The 22,468-nt window shown below is 48.5% G+C and overlaps 1 protein-coding gene and 1 pseudogene across 1 annotated transcript; one reads left to right on the top strand and one right to left on the bottom strand.

Annotated features, from left to right (window-relative positions):
• Positions 1–3,167: 3,167 nt before the first annotated feature.
• Positions 3,168–4,996, top strand: LOC101769781 (high-affinity nitrate transporter 2.1). The gene has a single exon (XM_004952086.2). It carries the CDS (start codon positions 3,255–3,257, stop codon positions 4,836–4,838), a length of 1,584 nt encoding a protein of 527 aa, XP_004952143.1. The 5' UTR covers positions 3,168–3,254; the 3' UTR covers positions 4,839–4,996.
• Positions 4,997–10,390: 5,394 nt separating this feature from the next.
• LOC101770188 lies at positions 10,391–12,235 on the bottom strand (annotated as a pseudogene).
• Positions 12,236–22,468: the final 10,233 nt, after the last annotated feature.

Below are 22,468 nucleotides of genomic sequence, written 5' to 3'. Positions count from 1 at the left end.
AATATGACATCAAATGAAAAACATTTTAACTACAAAGTTGTAGATCTCGTCGAGATCTACAAGTTTTATATAAAGTTTATCTCCATCCGAGTTGATATGAATTAGTTATAATTTTTTGAAAGTGTAGTACGGAGTGGTGTACCCCAGTAAAGATCCTTCCGCCGGCCCAACTGCCGCCTGGGCCAGCGGAAGAGCCTTACCGCCGGTCCAGCCGGCGACAATAGCCTAAATTTGCAATTTTTTCATCCGACTATACATTTTTGCAAAATGCTAAAATAAAAAATATAAAAATAAAAAAAGTTCAAAATAGTCGGCTTCTTCCTGCTACACACGTCCCCGCTCACATAAACCTTGACCCAGCCCAATCAAAGAAAAGGATTCCGAGCCTGCCTGATCTGAATATCTGATTGCCGTCAAACTCTTGTGTTTGGGACGTGAGTGTGAGATATTTTCAGCTCCCAGCTTCCGGGAATGCAGCAAGCTGGCGTGTACTATAAAATGCTTGGAGAGTACACCTCTCTCGCTCCATTAAGAAGCCAAAAGCCACCCTTTCAACGTTCCCTAACGGTGACGGTATTCTATACCATTGCTGCTTCCATCTTTTAATTAATACAAGAAAGAGGTTAGAATTATTGTGTTCAAGACTTTGTATCATCTCTATGTAATGTTCTTTAAAATCAATAAATAAAGCTTTCTTTATCAAAAAAGAGGGTGCCGTGTGTTGACAATATGAACGTTTGACTGTATACAGCCAACTTGTAAGCTGTCAACCAAGTTTGCAGAACTTGGACGAACCAAAGTGGATGCATCATACGTAACACAACTTGTAAAATCAAATTGTGAAATATGCATATACATTAGATCTTTTAATTGGTAGAGTCAAATGCCCTTGAAAGCAACTGCTAGCTAGCGACATGCCAACTTGTTGACAATAAGTAATCACGCATGCACTTACTTATTGTCAAGAAAGAGCCAACACCTACTGCTAGGTTATTTGCGACGGCAGCTTAGAGCTAGCTAGGTTATTTGCAATTTTGCATTGACTGGCCACATGAGGGGGTCAACAATAGAATTCCTCGTTCCTTTTCGATTTTTCAATAGAATTATTTTTGCATTTGACTACCTCCGAATTAGTGTGTGTGTATGCACAAATTAAATGCGGTGATTCAGGACCTCAAGAAACCAGAAGAGCTCCTTCAATTCGTCGGCAAACTTAACGACAAATATTGTACCGTCATGTTTTCACTCACGATTATTCACAAAGCAGCACACGTACTATGCAATCCGATTATTCACAGGCAGAGAACACACGATGCAGCTTGATTGGAGCATTTGGGTCAGAATTATGCATGTGATAGATCGATGTCGATCTCTGTTAGGGTACTAAGTAGATAACTGATCTTCCATCCAGTAGCTTTTGTCCCGGATAACTTTGGATCCGGGACTAAAGGGCCTTTAATCCCGGGTCTAAATTTTGTAGACTGGCGGAGCTCTTTTAATCCCGCCTGGTGGTTTCAACCGGGAAAAAAGTGGAGGTTTTAATCCCGGTTGGAGCCACCAGCCGAGATAAAATGAATTAGTGCCGGTTGGTTGCTCCAACCAGGACTAAAAGGACACTTTTTAGTCCCGGTTGGAGCCATCAACCGAGATAAAATGATTAGTCTCCGTTGGTCACTCCAACTGGGAATAAAATGGTCCTTTTAGTCCCAGTACCAACCGGGATTTATCCACCTCTCCAACTTCTCTCTCCCCCCTATCTAGCGACCCGCGCCCACCCTTATCTCCTAGCGACCTACGCCCGGCCCTGTCCCTTCTCTCTATCCTTATCTCCTAGCGCTCCTCTCCTTCTCCCTCAGCTCCCTTCCTCCCCGCCTCCTCTTCCTCTGCTCCCTCCCTCCCTCGCTCGCCCACACCGCGCCACCCTCGCCCACGGGGAGGAGGAGGCCAGGAAGGCAGGGAGGGAGGGAGCCGGGAAGGTGGGCGAGGGAGGGAGGGAGCAGAGGGAGCGGGCGAGGGCGGCGCGGGCCTAGCACGGAGCGGGCGGAGCGGCGTCGGCGGGCAGATGTCCTCGAGGTGTTACGGCTCTTGTTTGAGGCAACCAGGAGCGATGAGGTCAGGCATACGAGCTTCGGGCGGAGGCGAGATTTTTGGGTGATGAATCGAATTGCTTGGTTTCGAGCTCATATCGATCTGTTCTTTGCATGATGCGGGAGCGAACTTTTTTTTATTTTTTGGAAACTTTTTAGTCTCGGTTGGGAATAACAACCAGGACTAAATGGGGGGCTTTAGTCCCGGGTGAATGATCCGGGACTAAAGGACCCCTTTTATCTCGAATAATTAGTCCCGGATGGGGATCTATAACCCCTATCAACCGGGACTAAAGGCTCGTTTTCCACCAGGGGGTCGTCATCGACGGAATTATATATATAGGAGTATGGATGAAAATCTACAATAAGTATTTTGCAATTTGGATAAAAGTCGTCGACAGACCGGTGATCGACCAATGCAAAGCGCGCGTATGCGTCAGATGATGTGAATGGTGTTCGTCTATCCATCTCTGGCCGTTCGATTGCTGCAAAAGATGAAGCAGCTAGCTAGGTTAACTCGAACGGAACAAGAAGTCGGCCCAGCAGTAAACACGCAGCGCGTCAGCCTTCAGCTGCCTCTTTCTTTAATTTCCCTAGCAAGCAAGCTACATCCTGGCCTTTATTGGTCATCTGAAGCTTAACATATCAGTCGTCGTCGTCGTCGTCGACCAGCTGAAAAAGAAACAAGGCTTGCGGCAGCTGGCAGGTATGGCCATTTTTTTCTGCAGCAGGTCAGCAGCTGCTAAAAATCTAAACCGATTCTGGACACGCAGCCAGTTGCCCCCCCAGCAGAAGATTCTGATCCTGGGCCGATCCCACGGGATGAGGCCAGGGCCATTCCAGTTCCGGTGATGCGGCGCCGAGGAATCCCTTTCCTCTTCCAGCGCTGAGTACATCAAACTCCAATAATCCTTCACTCATCCCGTCAGGTCCAATAATTCGCCTTGTTAATTCAACAAACTCGATGACCCCTCATGTCGACGGCCTGGCACGAGTTCTCAGGCGCCAGCGTCGTGACCAAGATGCCCAAAATGTCAACTCCCCGGCTCGCTATATATACTCCGCAGATGCAAGCCGAAAAAGCTCCAACCAAGCACCAGCATTTGCGAACACCAACCACTCATCAACAAGAGCAAGCAAGCTCAAGAAGCTAGCTTGAATTAGGCTATGGCGGACAGGGAGCGCGGCGCGCCGGGGAGCTCGCTCCACGGCATGACCGGGCGCGAGCCGACGTTCGCCTTCTCGACGGAGGATGCCACGGCGGCGAGCAAGTTCGACCTGCCGGTGGACTCGGAGCACAAGGCCAAGACCATCAGGCTCTTCTCCTTCGCCAACCCGCACATGCGCACCTTCCACCTCTCGTGGATCTCCTTCTTCACCTGCTTCGTCTCCACCTTCGCCGCGGCGCCGCTGGTCCCCATCATCCGCGACAACCTCAACCTCACCAAGGCCGACATCGGCAACGCCGGCGTGGCCTCCGTCTCCGGCTCCATCTTCTCCCGTCTCGCCATGGGTGCCGTGTGTGACCTCCTCGGCCCGCGCTACGGCTGCGCGTTCCTCATCATGCTCGCCGCGCCCACTGTCTTTTGCATGGCCATCATCGACGACGCCGCAGGCTACATCGTCGTCAGGTTCCTAATCGGCTTCTCTCTAGCGACGTTCGTGTCGTGCCAGTACTGGATGAGCACCATGTTCAATAGCAAGATCATTGGTACCGTCAATGGGTTGGCCGCCGGCTGGGGAAACATGGGCGGCGGCGCCACGCAGCTCATCATGCCACTTGTCTATGATATCATCCGCAAGTGCGGCGCCACACCCTTCACGGCGTGGCGTCTCGCCTACTTCGTGCCTGGGTCACTACACATCGTGATGGGAATCCTTGTGCTCACCATGGGGCAAGACCTCCCCGATGGCAACCTCCGTAGCCTCCAGAAGAAGGGCGATGCCAACAAGGACAAGTTCTCCAAGGTTATGTGGTACGCTATCACCAACTACCGGACATGGGTCTTCGTCCTGCTCTACGGCTACTGCATGGGCGTCGAGCTCACCACCGACAACGTCATCGCTGAGTACTACTTCGACCACTTCAACCTGGACCTTCGAGTTGCCGGCATCATCGCCGCCTGCTTCGGCATGGCTAACATCGTGGCAAGGCCCCTGGGCGGGATCCTCTCCGATGTTGGTGCGCGCTACTGGGGCATGCGTGCCCGCCTTTGGAACATCTGGATCCTCCAGACCGCAGGCGGCGCCTTCTGCCTTTGGCTTGGCCGCGCTACCACACTCCCTGCCTCAATCACCGCCATGGTGCTCTTCTCATTCTGCGCTCAGGCCGCCTGTGGTGCCATTTTTGGTGTCACCCCTTTCATCTCCCGCCGCTCCCTTGGCATCATCTCCGGCATGACTGGCGCCGGCGGCAACTTCGGTGCAGGACTGACCCAGCTGCTTTTCTTCACCTCATCCAAGTACTCCACGGGCATGGGCCTGGAGTACATGGGCATCATGATCATGGCGTGCACGCTGCCCGTGGTGTTCGTGCACTTCCCCCAGTGGGGATCCATGCTCTTCCCGGCCAACGCCGGCGCCGTTGAGGAGCACTACTACAGCTCCGAGTGGAACGAGGAGGAGAAGAGCAAGGGGCTCCACAGTGCCAGCCTCAAGTTTGCCGAGAACTGCCGCTCTGAGCGTGGCAGGCGCAACGTCATCCAGGCCACCTCCAACACGCAGCCTAACAACACGCCAGAGAACGTATAGGAAAATTATTGAGTACATATATATGCAGGCATGATATAAGCAAAAAGACATGAGGTTGATTGTAGCACTGCAGCTAAGTGAGAAGTTTCTTGTGTACTTGTAACCACTTGTCTCAAATCAAATACAAACATTTTATCTTACTATGAGACCTTTTTTTTGCCTCCATGTTACTCTGTACAGGCATGCTACAACAAGAATATATGTGTCCATTCGGACTGCCCGGCCGGTCTGGCGTGAGCCCGGCAAGACCCGTTAATTTTTGTGCCATGCCGTGCCAGCCCACAGCCCACAGGCTGCACCGACGGGCAATGCCATTTCTGTGCCAGGCCGGCCCGTCGAGCACGGGCGGCTTTGGGCCACGCGAGGCACGGCAGGCCCCCGCGCCGCGGCCGCTGTCAGCCTCCCTCGCGCCGCGCCCGCCGCTGCCGGCCTCCCGTGCGAGTTGTCGCCACTCCCGGCCCCTCGTGCCCGTGCGAGCCGTCACCGCTGCCGGCCTCCTGCGTTGCCACCGCTACTGGCCTCCCGCACCGCTCCCACCGCTTTAGCCCCTCAGGCTACCGCCGCTCCCGGCCTCCTGCGCAAGCTGCCGTCGCTCCCGGCCCCTGGCGCCGCCGCTAGCCTCCCACGTCGCGCCCGCCGCTACTGACCTCCCACGCCACGTCCACTGTTTCCGGCCTCCTGCGTCGCGCCCGCTGCTCTAGCCCCTCAGGCCGCCGCCGCTGCCGGCCTCCCGCGCAAGCTGCCGCTGCTCCCGACCCCTCGTGCCGTCGCTGTCGGCCGAAGAGGAGGCGGAGGTTTGGAGAGGAAGGGGAGGATTGAGGCATGGAGCCATGTGAGAGATAGAGGAGGTGGCGGTGGGCAGCAGATAGGGTCACAAGGAGAGGAGATAGGGTCACAGGGAGAAGAAGGGGGGACGGGTGAGAGCTAGCAGGCTGTTGTTGGACCGGTAGGAAGGAGGTTAATGGGCCATTTTGGGCCGACACATTAAAATCATGCTGGGCCAGGCCACCCATCGGGCCGAGGGGCAGGCCCACACCTGTCATGAGCCATCACGTCGGGCCAGCCCGAGCTTGAAGAGTTACGGGCTAGGTCGGGCTTGGAACGGGCTAAAAAATCAGGCTTCATGCCGAGCTGTCGGGCTGTATGGACATCTATAGACAAGAACATAAATATTCCTAGTATTTCGATAGACTTAATCATTGCTGACAACTATAGCCATTGAATCTAATTTGTTCGAAAAACTCACAAACCTCCACCGTTATGAGAAAGAACCTCACATAACCTGTGCACACTGATTGTTCATCATTATGGTGAGCGGTCAGGCGACCTTCGGGTCCTCGACCCACCAGTCAGACCTTACCCAGTGTTTCTCGCTCAAGCTCCTTCCCGGTTCCATGATGGATTCTCCCAACATCGATTTGTGCCTGGGGCTTAATTTCTCTGCCAAGGTACGATCTCTGCTTGGTGCTTGGGTCACACCTCTCTTCCCAGATGATGCCTCAAGTTTCTAGCAATCTCCAATCACAACATCATGCTAAAAGAATCAATCCTATGGGAAGCATACAAGGAGAGGCTTGGTACTTCAGATTCTCATCCCATGGTATTTGACCTAGAACAGCTCCTTCAAATATCTGACAACTTACAATGCTTAGAGGAACCATTTAGTCATGAAGAGATAGACTCTGTAATTCAAAATATGTCTACTGATAAGTCTCCTGGACATGATAGCTTTAATATCAATTTCATTAACAGATGCTGGCCTCTAATTAAACTAGATTTTTATGACCTTTGGGCATCTTTTCATTTTGGAAATATATGTCTTTGAAGCATTAATGGTTCCTATATCACTTTATTACCAAAAATAGATGTGGCTTGTAAAGTGTCAGACTTCTGGCCAATCTCTCTTCTGAATACCTCCACGAAGCTTCTGACAAAGCTCCTAGCCAAATAGATTACGGAAAGTCATCATAGATATTATCCACAAAAATCAATATGGATTTATCAAAATAAGGACCATTCAAGATTGTTTGGCTTGGGCTTTTGAGTATCTGCATCTATGTCATAAAACAAAGAAAGAAATTGTGATTCTTAAACTGGACTTTGAAAAAACCTTTTATACGATCGAACATGAAGCAATGTTGACTATCATGAAACATAAAGGTTTTGGGACAGCATGGCTGGGTTGGATGCAGCAAATTTCAGTTCAGGTACTTCCTCCATCTTGTTGAATGGAGTCCCAGGGAAAACATTTCATTGCAGACGAGGAGTAAGACAAGGGGACCTCCTCTCTCCACTCCTTTTTGTTTTGGCAGCTGACTTATTATGATCTCTTCTAAATGATGCTAAGAGACTTATTACAATCTCTTCTAAATGATGCTAAGAGACAAGGGCTTCTATGATTACCAATTCTCCTCTCTCACAGTCAGAACTTCCCCAATGTCCAGTATGCAGATGACACGCTCCTTATAATGGAAGGCTGCCCCTCCCAACTGCAAATTCTCAAGAACATTCTTCAGTCATTTGCTCTCTGCACTGGCCTTACAGGTAACTACTCTAAGTCCATGATGGTGCCAATCAATGTTTTAGATGAAAGGTTACAAGCTCTATCTCAGCTATTTGGCTGTGCAATGGGAACTCTGCCATTCACTTATTTGGGTCTGCCTCTAGGTCTCACAAAGGCAAAAGTGGAAGAATTCCTTCCAATGGTGTCTAGATGTGAAAGGAGACTAGTCAGCACCTCATCTTTTCTGTCTCAAATAGGGCGTCTGGAATTAACCAATTCAGTTTTCACTACTCTGCCTATGTTTTATATGTGTACTTTTATCCTACATAAAACATTGTATAAACAAATTGACAAGTACGGAAAATATTGCCTTTGGAGAGGATCGGGTATTAACAACAAATCTCCCCCTAAAGCAGCTTGGGAGATGGTTTGCCTCCCAAAGAAAGAGGAGGGTTTGGGTGTTCTGAATATCAAAACCCAGAATGCGGCTTTGGTACTGAAATTTTTCATAAATTCTTCAATAGAGAAGACATTCCTTGGGTTCACCTGATGTGGGAGAAATACTACTATAATGGCAAGTTACCAAACCAAGTAAAGAAATGTTCTTTTTGGTGGAAGGATGTGTTAAAGTTGATCGACAAATTTAAAGATTTGGTAGTGGTTACCATTAATGATGGACAGACATGTTTACTTGGAATGATTTATGGAAAGAATGAGTACCTGCCTAGGCATATCCTCACCTCTTCTCCTTCACCAAAAAGCAACACATCTCGATTCAAAAGCTCAGGAAATAGTGGATATACAGCATTTGTTCCATCTCCCTCTATGAGCTCAAGCTCTTGACCAACTAGTTCATCTCGCTCACATTTTGGAGGACCTAGCATTAAATAATGATCCGATGTGTGGACATATATATGAAGGAACTCTTATTTCTCATCATCAAAAGTCTACCGCCATCTCACTGGCCATAGATAGGTTCACCGAGTGTTCTAGTGGCTATGGAAATCACGTTGTCAAAACAAACATAAAGTCTTCTTCTGGTTGGTACTTAAAGACAGGCTCAGGAACATTCTTATAAGGAAGAACATGTTCCATTTTTCATATGATTGTGTTCTATATCAGCATGAAGGTGAGGAAACCTTATTTCACCTTCTACTTGGTTGCTCTTTTGCTCAGGAATGCTTGATTCACCTTGGCCTGTTCTTGAAGCTTTCTAACGAGCCCTATGCAATTTTAGAAACCTTCAGAACACAGCTACATGTACAGTTCTTTATGGAAATTATCATTATTATTAGTTGGAGCATCTAGATAGTTAGAAATGATTGGATCTTTGAAGGGATCTCTCCTTAAGTGCAAACATGTTTGATCCGATTCAAATTAGTTTTTACTCAGGTTATTCTTAAAGTAAAAGAGGACTGGAAACTTCAAATGTCTTCATGGCTAGAGCAGACATTGTAATGTTTATGATCTTTTTCTTTTTGTGCTTTGTTTCATAATTTTTTTTAAGTTAACATCCTCTCTTTAATATATAATATAATCAGCAGGACCTTCCCCTCCTGTTCCATAAAAAGAAAGTTTCACTAATACCGGTCGTTTGAAATACAGGAGGCGTGAGTTTAATACGCTTACCATTTCGGAGAGAAGAAAAAAAAAAGATACACTCAATAAGTAAATTTGCTGAAACAGACGTCTTCTTTATCTAACCTCAATTACTGGTAGAAAATGCTACTTTAGTATGAAAATACTGTGCTCTTATGGACATCTTGTGACCTTATTCTGTTCACATGGACGACTTACCTCATCCAAAATCCGACTGAGCATAGCTGTGAGTTGATCAGCTAGCTTTGCCAAAGTTTGTATAAATTCAATGGCCATGCTAATTTTGTTAATAATAAGGCATACGCATTTCAGATAACTGTCGACTACTACCGGATCAGCAGGTCGCAACGATTGGAGGCAGCCAACATGTCGACGGAAGTGCATGCACATATATAAAAGAAACTGGCAGGACAGCTCAGGTACTTGTTGGCCCCATCCATAGGCTTATCACCAGCTGCTGTATGAAATATGCAATTGGAGATTAATTGGCTGATCTAATAATCCAATGTCAACTTTGAAGCAAACGAGACGTGCAAAGTCAAAACAAGCATGAGGTTCATGAACTGTTGCTGCAATTGTGTATAGGTCAATGAGTGAGAGCGACTGTCAGTGCTAAGTACATGGCTCGCTTGCAGATAAGCCAGCGCACGTTAACACTGTCATGCTGGAGGAGGTAGTGCCTGATACACAACCGGTGGGAAATTTAAGGTGAAATGATGACAGATCCAGAAACTAAGGTGTATTTTAATTTGAACATATCAAAATCTATAGTAAGTTTTAGCCAACAATTAGTCATGGGTTAGGGCATCAGGGACGGAGGCAATGAGCTCATTGAACGCGGAGTTCTTGCCTCCATTGAGCAGGTGGCTGATGCACCTCCACAATGGACGGCTGGACGGGGCCGTGGGGGCGAGCCCTGCTTACCCAATGGCTCATGGTGGCGGATGATGCAGCTGGGCGAGGGGCGCGGGGGTGAGCCCTACTTACCCAGCGATGCGCGGCGGCAGATGATGCGGCGCGTGGGCTCTCCAGTGGCAGACGCAGAGGCGCAGGCGAGCATGTCGAGGCGTGTGGCATTATGGTTGTTTTGCCATGGACTACTGCCGCTTGCCCTACTTGTGAACACAGGAGCAAAGGCTGGACCTCGCGTCAATTGCAGTAAAGTTTGGGGAACTTTTTACAAAATCATCAAGAGCTATTCCAAGGACTGCGGGTTGATTACGAAAAAGTTAAGAGACTTCTTTGAAAAATAACTATAACAGTTGGAAGAAACAACCGTACTTTAATATTAGGTAGAAATGAGATATCAATACTCAAAATATAGCGTTGGAGATCATACATGGTCAAACCATGCCTTACACTATGTTGTAAGAAAAAAATGATCAATATATATTTTTTTCATTACTTTCTCATATCAAAAGGTAGCGGCAAAGAAAAATATAATGAACCCTTGTGCACCTACTATAATCCATTTATGTATGTATACGATGAGTGTGACAACATCTAACTTTTTATGTGTACAACAGCAATACGTGTTACACAACAAAATGCAAACTTTGCCCTCACCGATACAACATACGTGTGCTTGTAACCTCAGAGTAGGAACATACGCACAAACACAAACAGCAGGAGTTTCTCTCAGACGTGCTCTGGCGTGTTGTTAGGCTGCGTGCTGGAGGTGGCCTGGATGACGTTGCGCTTGCCACGCTCAGAGCGGCAGTTCTCGGCAAACTTGAGGCTGGCACTGTGGAGCCCCTTGCTCTTCTCCTCCTCGTTCCACTCGGAGCTGTAGTAGTGCTCCTCAACGGCGCCGGCGTTGGCCGGGAAGAGCATGGATCCCCACTGGGGGAAGTGCACGAACACCACGGGCAGCGTGCACGCCATGATCATGATGCCCATGTACTCCAGGCCCATGCCCGTGGAGTACTTGGATGAGGTGAAGAAAAGCAGCTGGGTCAGTCCTGCACCGAAGTTGCCGCCGGCGCCGGTCATGCCGGAGATGATGCCAAGGGAGCGGCGGGAGATGAAAGGGGTGACACCAAAAATGGCGCCACAGGCGGCCTGAGCGCAGAATGAGAAGAGCACCATGGCGGTGATTGAGGCAGGGAGTGTGGTAGCGCGGCCAAGCCAAAGGCAGAAGGCCGCCTGCGGTCTGGAGGATCCAGATGTTCCAAAGGCGGGCACGCATGCCCCAGTAGCGCGCACCAACATCAGAGAGGATCCCGCCCAGGGGCCTTGCCACGATGTTAGCCATGCCGAAGCAGGCGGCGATGATGCCGGCAACTCGAAGGTCCAGGTTGAAGTGGTCAAAGTAGTACTCAGCGATGACGTTGTCGGTGGTGAGCTCGACGCCCATGCAGTAGCCGTAGAGCAGGACGAAGATCCATGTCCGGTAGTTGGTGATAGCATACCACATAACCTTGGAGAACTTGTCCTTGTTGGCATCGCCCTTCTTCTGGAGGCTACGGAGGTTTCCATCGGGGAGATCTTGCCCCATGGTGAGCACAAGGATTCCCATCACGATGTGCAGTGACCCAGGCACGAAGTAGGCGAGACGCCACGCCGTGAAGGGTGTGGCGCCGCACTTGCGGATGATGTCATAGACGAGTGGCATGATGAGCTGCGTGGCGCCGCCGCCCATGTTTCCCCAGCCGGCGGCCAACCCATTGACGGTACCGATGATCTTGCTATTGAACATGGTGCTCATCCAGTACTGGCACGACACGAACGTTGCTAGAGAGAAGCCGATTAGGAACCTGACGACGATGTAGCCTGCGGCGTCGTCGATGATGGCCATGCAAAAGACAGTGGGCGCGGCGAGCATGATGAGGAACGCGCAGCCGTAGCGCGGGCCGAGGAGGTCACACACGGCACCCATGGCGAGACGGGAGAAGATGGAGCCGGAGACGGAGGCCACGCCGGCGTTGCCGATGTCGGCCTTGGTGAGGTTGAGGTTGTCGCGGATGATGGGGACCAGCGGCGCCGCGGCGAAGGTGGAGACGAAGCAGGTGAAGAAGGAGATCCACGAGAGGTGGAAGGTGCGCATGTGCGGGTTGGCGAAGGAGAAGAGCCTGATGGTCTTGGCCTTGTGCTCCGAGTCCACCGGCAGGTCGAACTTGCTCGCCGCCGTGGCATCCTCCGTCGAGAAGGCGAACGTCGGCTCGCGCCCGGTCATGCCGTGGAGCGAGCTCCCCGGCGCGCCGCGCTCCATGTCCATCCCTCGATCTCTCTCGTCTTGCTGCTGCTCGACCTGTGTCACTGTGTGTGAGCTAGCTGAAGCTGCTAGCTCGATCGCTGTGGCTTTGTGCTTGGGATGCTGCTGTCTAGCAACGACAGGAGGAATTTATAGCTCTCGTGGTTGACATTCTGCACACAGTACCGATCAGTCGGTGTCTGGTACGGCTAGCTGCTAGTGATGGTGGAACCGGTGTTTGACCTTTGGGATCCTGGATAAGTACAGCCGACTATAGGCTGAGACGACAGGATTCGATCGATAACCTGCTGATTAGTTTTTATTTCTGATAATGAAACAGCAAAGCGTTGACACTGCGGCGCGGGTGCAGAAGAGGCAAGAGGAGAGGTTGGAAGAACAAAGTCAGAGGCTAACCTGCGCGCCGCATCTCCGGAGTTATTGCAGCTTGGGAGAGTGAGAGGGCAACCCATCCGGCTTTCCCGTGGCCTTGGATTCCTCCAAGGATCAGCCAATCCGTAAGCCTACTCCCGATAATATAAAACAAGGTGGGGATCTCTTCTAATACAATTTAATCCAACCAACATACAGGCGTAGGGTATTATGCTATTCAGCGGTTCGAATCTGTATAAATCATGTGTTTGCGTTTACCTTCGAGTTCCTGATCTCGACGAGTCCCACTAACTAAAACACTATCTCAGGCACTCCCCTCGATAGGTTGCCAGATTTAAACACCGACAGCTGGCGCACTAGGTAGGGGCTCTTGCCGGGAATTCACTGGTGAACTCAATGGCACAAGTCATCATCAAGCCAATCGTCACGTTTGAAGTAGGCATGATGTCCACTTCGTCTCTTGGGTTTGCATCGCAGACGGTGCTGGAAATTTCCGCCTCCATATTGTGCCGGCTCTGGAGATGAAGCAGCAAACCATGAAGCTCCAATCCAAAGCTCTGGAGGATCTCGTCGAGAATTTTGGCAAATTTTTAATTTCTAACCTAGTCAAAGGCTGGGGGACGAGGCCGAGTACAACTCGACTTCTTCCGCTAGTCGGATTAACCTTTACGAGCCGACGCATAAGCCATTGTTCATGTCGGATTACCACTAGAGTCGATTCCCATTCGGACTTCACAACACAGCCACTAATTATCACACTGCCCTATCCAGATCACAATCCGATATGGATATGATCAAGAACTTTGACTACTACTCGGACCCGGATAAAGAAACTCCTTTATCAGGTCCACAACAGGGCCTGGTAATCACATGAACTCCCCACGGCAGATTCATCTATTGGCCCAAAATGAAGCCACTCGCTCTTACTAAAAATGATGATTCACGGCTCATTGCTTACCTCGACACTCTCCCGTACAAGGAGGGAACTTCTTTGTCACCCATCTACGAGGAAGACAACACCACGAAGGTCATCACCTCGAGCTCGGGAATCTATTCCCCAAAACAAGAACTCTTCGCTCTCATTACTGGGCAACAGGACGAAAAAGAAGAGCAACGGGATAGAAACCCGCCACACGAGCGTCACCCAAATGACGTCTCGCAGGATGAGCTCACTGCCAACGTTGTCAGAGAAGAGGATCAAAGAACTCGACGACGAGTAAGAAATGCTACAAGAGTAGAACGCCACCGCCACCTTGCAGCGGGCCTACCAATTCTGAACCTGGATAACGCCTTTGAAGCAGTTCAAACGTATCACCATCGTACTCCCCTCGTCACCATCACGTCTATTGATCTCATCACCCGCACGATGTTGCAGAACAAGTACACTAGGCAGTTGGCTGAACTGGCAGAACACGCGTACGAACAACTCGATCAGCAGAATCCAATATAGTCAGTCCAACGCACCGCATCCCAGCGAAGTCAACATTGCAGCAGCCATAGAGGCCCTCCGTCTAGACCAAGTCAACTCGAAGACATCAGACCAAGCTAAGCTGGAGCTGAAGGTAGTCGAGCAGGACCCTCGGGAGGCCGTGGCCACCGTGGGGATAACCTAGAACCCAAACACCCAGTAGAAGACCTCCGCAACAAGATCACCACTAGCCGCGACGCCCGTACCATCATTGACGGATGGCGCCGCAAGCACGAGCAAGAAGTCGAACACCTAAGAGATTATACTGATGGGTTCCCCGTCTTCTCAAGATGTGTGAGAAGGACAACTCTACATGAAAAGTTCAAACCTCCGGGTATCACCAAGTATGATGGCAAGCAGGACCCAAACCAATGGCTCCGATGCTACTCGCTATCAGTACAAGCAGCTAGGGAAAACGACAACACCAAAGTCATCTACTTCCCCATATGCGTGGAGGTGGCGTCACTCACGTGGCTCAAATCGTTGGACAAGAACTCCATCAACTCATGGAAAGACCTCAAGGTGGCATTCACCAACAAATACGCAGGGGCAATGCGGTGTCCTGGCAACAGGATCGACTTGTCCAGGTCAAACAACTAGAAGTCGAAACCCTGCAGACCTACTTACGTCACTTTTTCGACAAGAAAGCCACAATCGTGCATATCACGGAGCATGACATTATTGACTGCTTCCAGAACAGCCTCCACCACCGCCAAATGTTCCACGACTTCGGCAAACGACATCCCGCTGATGTCAAATCTCTCAAGATCATGGTATAGATGTGGGCAGACGAAGAAGACAGGGAGATTGAAAAGTTCGAATCCAATTGCAACAAGGGTCAGCACAACAACAATCATAAGAATGGCCAACACAATGACAAAAATCGCAACGATCTCCCTAACAATGACAACCGAAATAATTACTCGGGAGGTCACAACCGCAAGCACAAGCCAAACAAAACTTTCACGGCAATTTCACTGTCATCAAAGAAAGGAGGCGGCAAAAATCAAGATAGGCCCTCATTCAATGAGCTTCTAAAGAAACAGTGCCCATGGCATCCATACCACAAGCACTCCACAATAGATTTTTTAGTCTACGCAGAGTTATGAAAGACCTACTAGAGCCATCTAGCACCAAAGACAAGGACAAAGCCAAGGAAGATGAAGACGATGGTGACAATGGAAAGTTTCAGAACTCATCCAATACCATCAGTGTCATCTTCGGTGGAACCCTGGGTACTGCTACTAAGTGGTCCTAGAAGCTCGCTCTTCGAGAGATAATATCCATTGAACCTGCGACGCCAATGTTCCTCAAATGGTCCGAGGTGCCAATTAACTTTTCCAGGAAGGACCAATGGACTAGTTTCTCAGACCCAGAACGATATCCTTTCGTCCTGGACACAGTTGTCGCTAGCTCCAAACTTACTAAAGTACTCTTCGATGGCAGTAGGGATCTCAATGTACTATTCGCCAAGACACTGAAGAAGATGGGCCTTGACATCACTGATATGCTTACCCCCAATGAACTCTCCATTCTATGGGATCGTCCTGAGCCACGCGGCTGTACCCCTTGGATAGATGGTTTTGCAAGTTACCTTTGGGACCAAACAGCAATACCTGACAAAATACATCCCGTTTGAGGTAGCGGATTTTGAAACATCGTACCACGCCATCCTCAGAAGACCAACATTAGCCAAATTCATGGCCATCCTGCACTACGTGTACTTAGTACTCAAGATGTCAGGACCCAGAGGAGTGTTCTCCCTGTGTGGAGACTTGAAAAGGTCGTATGACTGCAACATAGAAGCCATGGAGCTAGCAGCAACAACCCAAGTACCAAACAAAATGATGCAAGTCTTCACCGCATCCAAGAATCTGTTCCCGTCAGAGCTCGAGATTCTAGAAAAGAAATCAGGACAACCAAGGTCAAGTCGGCAAGTGAAGTAGACGTCAAAACCATTAACCTTGAGACTGGTAATAGCTCCAAGACATCACTGATTGGCACAAGGCTGGATCCTAAATAGGAAAGTGCGCTCGTTAGTTTCCTCTGGGCCAACCGAGATATCTTCACATGGAAACCGGCGGACATGCCGAGGATGCCCAGGGAGTTGATCCAGCACTCACTCAACGTGAACCAAAAGCTACACCTAAACAGCAACGCCTACAATGATTTGCCCAAGACAGAAGGGAAGCCATCAAGAAAGAACTGGCCAAACTACTCGTGGTTGGCTTCATAAAAGAAGTCTATCATCCAAAATGGCTTGCCAATCCCGTCCTGGTGCGAAAGAAAAACAACAATGAGTAGAGGATGTGTGTTGACTACACAGACCTCAACAAACATAGTCAAAGGACCCCTTCGGGCTCCCGAGGATTGATCAAGTTATCGACTCACAGCTGGATACGCCCTCCTCTGTTTCCTCGATTGCTACTCGGGGTATCACCAAAGAGCTATCAAAGAGGAAGATCATATCAAGACCACGTTCATCACCCCCTATGGAGTTTTTTGCTACACAACAATGTCTTTCGGGTTGAAGAACGCAGGCGCCACTTATCAATCATTTGGGTGACCTCCTGGTGGACTGTCGGGCTAGTAAATCCGACACCAGGAGTGCTTTCAAAAGCAGCTACACCGCAACGTAGAGTTTTACGTGGATGATGTGGTTGTAAAGACCAGAAATCCCAACAACCTGATTGCGGATCTAGAAAAAATCTTCACAAGTCTGCGAGAATTTCGGTGGAAGCTCAACCCGACAAAGTGCATCTTCGACGTGCCCTCCAGAAAACTACTCGGGTTCATCAGTAGTCACCGAGATATTGAAGCTACCCCCGAGAAGATTTCTACCATCACCGATATGCATGCCCCATCAGGTATCAAGGATGTCCAGATGCTGACTGGATGCATGGCGGCCCTCAATAAATTCATCTCAAGGATTGGAGAAAGAGGCCTACCCTTCTTCAAACTACTCAAGCGGCAAGACAAATTTTAGTGGACCGAAGTGGCAGATCAAGCCCTACAACAATTAAAGGACTTCCTATCAAAACCTATAATCCTCATGGTGCCAAACCCCAATGAAGACTTGCTGTTGTACATCGCCGCGACTACCAATGTCGTCAGCACGGCGATCGTGGTTGAAAGACTAGAACCAGGCCATGTATACAAAGTATAGAGGCCTGTTTACTTCGTCAGCGAGGTGTTGTCAGATTCCAAGGCCAGATACTCGTTGGTCCAAAAATTGCTATACTCACCTCGCGAATGCTACAACACTACTTACAGGAGCACAATATCTCCGTCGTCATAGATTTCCCTCTTAGAAATTCTCCACAATCGGGATGCAACAGGAAGAATATCTGAGTGGGTTGTAGAACTCGGAGCATTGTCCCTGGAATTCAAGTTGAGGACTGTAATCATGTCCCAGGCCCTAGTTGATTTCATGGCAGAGTGGCGAGAGAATCAACTACCAATGCCGTCAGAGCACCCAAAGCATTGGGTCATGTATTTCAATGGATCATTCAAGCTCGAGGGCACTAGCGCAGGAGTACTCTTGATATCTCCCAAAGGTGAACAACTCAAATACATCCTGCAAATTTTCTAGGAAGTATCCAACAATCAAGATGAATACGAAACACTTTGGCATGGGCTCCTTCTTGCAATCTCGTTAGGAATCAAGTGATTGTTGGTCTACAACAACTCACTGGTGGTGATCAATCAAGTCAATAACAAGTGGGATCTGCACAAGGAGAACACAGATGCATATTGCCTAAAAGTACGCAAGATAGAGAACAAGTTCTCTAGTCTGGAGTTCCACCATGTAGTTCGCGATAACAATGTTGCCGTAGACATCCTATGCAAGCTTGGATCTACTCGTGCTCAAGTTCTAACAGGGGTTTTCATCCATGACCTACACAAGCCATCCATATCGGAGCCGGCACCATCAACAATCACTTATCGAGGCCCTACCGCACCAGATCGAGAGGTTATGATGATCGACGTAGACCGGAGACCTCTCTTCATTGACTACATCAAAGAGCACAAGTTACCTTCAGACAAAATAGAGATCGAGAAAGTCTTACAACGCAACAAGAACTATGTTTTAGTTGGAGACAAGCTTTACAGAAGAGGCACAACGTCATAAGTACTCTTGAAGTGCATCATACGGCAAGATGGCAAGAACATACTAGAGGAGATCCTTAAAGACATTTGCAGCAATCATTCGTCTTCACGCATGATCGTGGGAAAAGCTTTCAAAGTAGGGTTCTATTAGCCTACAGCTCTCGTTGACGCCGAGGAACTAGTCCGCCGATGCCAAGGATGCCAATATTTTGCCAAGCAACAACACGTCCCTGCATACAAAATGATCACCATACCACCCTCTTGGCCCTTCGCATGCTAGGGGCTCGACATTATTGGCCCACTCCCTACCCTTCCTGGAGGATTCAACCGAGTACTAGTGGCAATGGACAAGTTTACCAAGTGGATCGAGGTGAAACCAGTAACCTGCCCCAAAGCAAACAGAGTACTCAAGTTCCTTGACGAAATTGTCCACCGCAACAGCTTCCCCAATTGCATTATCACAGACCTGGGGTCCAACTTCAACAATCATGAGTTTTGGGAATATTGCGAGAACAGTAGGATCGACATCCGGTACATCTTTGTCACTCATCCACAGGCCAATGGCTAGGTTGAGCGCGCTAATGGGATTATACTGGAGGCTCTCATGAAAAGGCTGCATGATATCAAAAACACGAAAGGAGGAAAGTGGCTCAAAGAACTACCCAATGTCCTCTGGGGACTCCGTACCCAGTCGTGCAAGCCTACAGGATTCGAAGTTAACCTACCTGCCGACGTCATCTGGAAATCCCCAAAGGTTGAGCCGTACGAGGAAGGTGTAGCAGAAGAAACAAGGCATCTAGATTTAGACAGCCTCGAAGAAGCTCATTGTGCAGCACTCGTCCAGTCTGCAAGGTACCTTGAAGAAATCCGCCGCTATCATGATCACAACGTCAAAGAATGTTCATTCAATATAGGCGATATGGTTCTCAAGCGTATCCAAGATACCAATGGACTACACAAGTTAAACTCACCATGGAGGGACCGTTCGTCGTCTCCAAGGTCATTGGACCTAGGTCATATAGGCTCCAACATCTCTCTGGTGAAGATGTCGACAACTCGTGGAACATCAAGCAACTATGTCGATTTTATCCCTAATTTAGATTTGCATATTCAGGCAAATTGGCCATCGGCCCTAGTTGTAGATTTACAATTTAATAAAGCAGACATATTTTTTGTCGTAATTCGACTACTTATTTCTACCTTACTGTGGCTTGCAGAAGCAAGTTCGTAGAGCTATTCAGCTCCCTGAGTAAAATCGCCCAATTGCGGCTTGTAATAATAAATCTGCAAAACTCCAACGAGTTATAAAAGCTCCCTAGGAAAAAATCACCCAAATACGGCTTGTATTAACAAGTCTGCAAAATCTCAATGGGTTATTCAACTCATTGGACAGAATCACCCAATCACAGCTTGCAGAAGCAAGTTTGCGGTTCACAAAAAGGTTATTCAACCTTACTAAGACAAAACTGTCCAATCGCGGCTTGCAAAATCAAGTTTGCAGCTAGTAAAGCGACAACTTATTGGACAACTCTATCCAATGCAGCTTGCAAAGATGAGTCAACACTTCTTCAGAGGTTACCTAATCACTTGACAAACTACTCATTAGGCTATTTAGCCTAAATCATGGCTTGTATAAATAAGACTGTAGCTTTAAGCTTTCCAGAGCATAACATCGATACAACTCAGAGAAGTTGTAATGATAGGCTCTAATCACTTGAAGAGATTACTTGCCCAGTGGTCTACTACCTAGATACCTTGAGTGCTCGGGCTCCACAAAAGGAGGCGTGTCTTAAGTACTCTACATCGTGTATCTGATGAGACTTATCAAAGAAGCCTTGTGCGCAGACACTTACATCTACCGTACAAGCAAATATCAGGGAAGATTGTAAGATGCACTAAAAAACAATAAGTCGAAAGTAGCAGAGATTGCAACAAGACTTAGAAATATTTACATTACAAAGCATTCGTATCATGTTTTCAATACAGAACTAATGTTTGCTTTAATACAGAACTACTCAAGGACCTGATGATTGGCTACTTCTTCTGCAATGGGGTCCATCTCCTACAAGTAGTCCTGAAAGAGTTTATCCGAACAATCCTCTACTATACCCTCTGCAACAGGAGCCAGATCAGCTTGATGATAGAAAGACTTGATGAAGCTCAACAGTTGCTTGGAGAAAGACTTCGCCATCTTCTGAATAAAGCCGATGAATTTCTCTAGCACGTCCTTGAGTACTTCAGGTAGCGGACGAGACTCCACACCCTCAACTAGATGCTCCACCATATCTGCTATTGGCTCGGCCGCTTCAGATATCTCCTTTAGAGCGAGTTTGGAAGTTTCCAGCTTTGCTTCGCGCTCTCAGATGGTCTTCATGGCATTGACCAGATCAACCTCGCCATCCTCGCGCATCCGCGTCTCCTTCTCCAGATCATGCTCCAACTTCTCAACATGATGCACCAGCTTATCGTGTTGATCTGTCACCTGGTAGAATGCATTCTTCCAATCGGTGATTGATGTTTGAAGCTCTAGTTCCAATTTCTTATATTCTGTACAACATTAGCACGGGATCAGCAAGATCGTTAGACAATTAGTAGTCAAAAAACATCAAAGGAGAGGAGACTACCTTCAATTTTCTAATTGAGAGACTTATTGCGAGCAACAAGATGATCCATTTCATCCTCCAGGTCTTGAATCCGGCTCTAGAAGGCCGCCCTTGTACTATCGTGCTTCATCATCAAGCGGGAGGTGTACAATTTCTCCTTGGCAAGCTCCTTCTCCAATACTTTAGCACAGAGTTTGGTATCACCATACCCCTCGAGCATCTCTGACTTGCGACGGGAGCGATTGATCAAGATCTAGAATTCAAAAATCAGTACTCGTGTTAAACACATGGGTGCCAGTGATCATGCCAACAAAGCAAGGAAAATTCAACTCACCTCCGCATAAGTGTCAAGATGACGGTGCATCTCCATGATAGTAGCTATCATCTCTGGGTTTAGTAGTGGATCATCAATCAGCTGGATGTCCTCCAAAGTCATATTCCTATCAGTGCTAGTCTCAGCTTCCGCGCTCGCATGAGGGACCATCTCAAGCCTTGTTGACATCCCCGCCTGGGAAGATGCATTGACGGTCATGGCATCAAGAGTTGTCACCGCCTCGACTTTTATCTCTGGCTCGGGGGCTACATCTGCAACCACGGTGCAAGAGGTAGTCGTCGCTTCACTAGCAATTGGTTGCTCAAGGGTTGTAGAAATAGTCGCCACGTCCACAACAGCTGGCACCTCCTCGGGTACTTGATGCTCAGAGGTTAAGATATCAACATTGGTCGTTGTAACAAAAGCAGCCATCACCTTTTCAAGTACTTGTTTCTCGGGGGCTGGCACTACAACCTCAGTCAATGATGATATGACATCTCGTATCAACACTACTACAAATGATACGACACCTAGATTGTCACGGGGTGTTCCTCTGGCTACAGATTTTCTTCGGCCGCGGCAGCATCCTGGACTGAAGGGCCATCGCCATCGGTCACGGACCTCAAGCTAGGCCCTCCAAGGTCCATATCAGAGGATTTCCTTCATAAGACAAAGTTTTAGCGACACAACAAGTTGATTTTGAGTTGCAATTAGTATACTCAGAAAGGGCATAAAAGATTACCTTGACGATCTCCTCAGCTTTAGTGTGGGTTCTCCAAACAACCGCAGCAGCTTGACAGCTGGAGAAGGTGCTTTCGGCGCGGCCTGCACATCCATAATAGGATCTTGGCCAGCTTTGAGCTCCGCCTCTTCTGCTCGAGTTGTATCTGCGCCAGCGGGTTTCATCACCGGAGGATCACCCTTAGTGACATTTTGAGGCTCTGGATCATCCTCAATTTTGATTGGTGACTTGTTTTGAGCGGCCACAGCAGCTGCATTCTCCGCCTCGGTTGCATTTGAGTGCCTGCAAACCACCAATGTCATCTTGAGTAGACACGGTGGTGCTATTGGAATCGCCTATTGGGAATATACGATCCTTAGGATCTTGTCCTTCCTCATAAGTAATTACTATAGGCGGCACATCTTCTGCGGTGACAGACTTCTTCATGACCTGTTTTGCAATAACGGATCACTTCTTCTTCGGTGGTGGAGGAATCGCAGCTTCAAGCTCATCTGCAACTGAGTGTTTCCATATTCCGGAGGAAGACCCAGCCTTAGTAGACGGCTGAGCCCTGACTTCATCTACAGCATCAGAGCTAGTGCCGCTAGAGGACTCAAGTACTTTCTCCTCTTGGTCGTCATCACTCTTAGCGCTCTCCGTCGTATGCATGCGAGGAGCAACTTCACAAGTATCTTCCGATCCGGGAGGAGGAGGAGGAGCAGAAAAGTAC

The sequence above is a fragment of the Setaria italica genome, chromosome I (assembly GCF_000263155.2).
Source record: "Setaria italica strain Yugu1 chromosome I, Setaria_italica_v2.0, whole genome shotgun sequence".
Classification (NCBI taxonomy): domain Eukaryota; kingdom Viridiplantae; phylum Streptophyta; class Magnoliopsida; order Poales; family Poaceae; genus Setaria; species Setaria italica.
The sequence above is the reverse complement of the archived record's forward strand: the minus strand, read 5'-3'. Positions and strand labels throughout refer to the sequence as shown.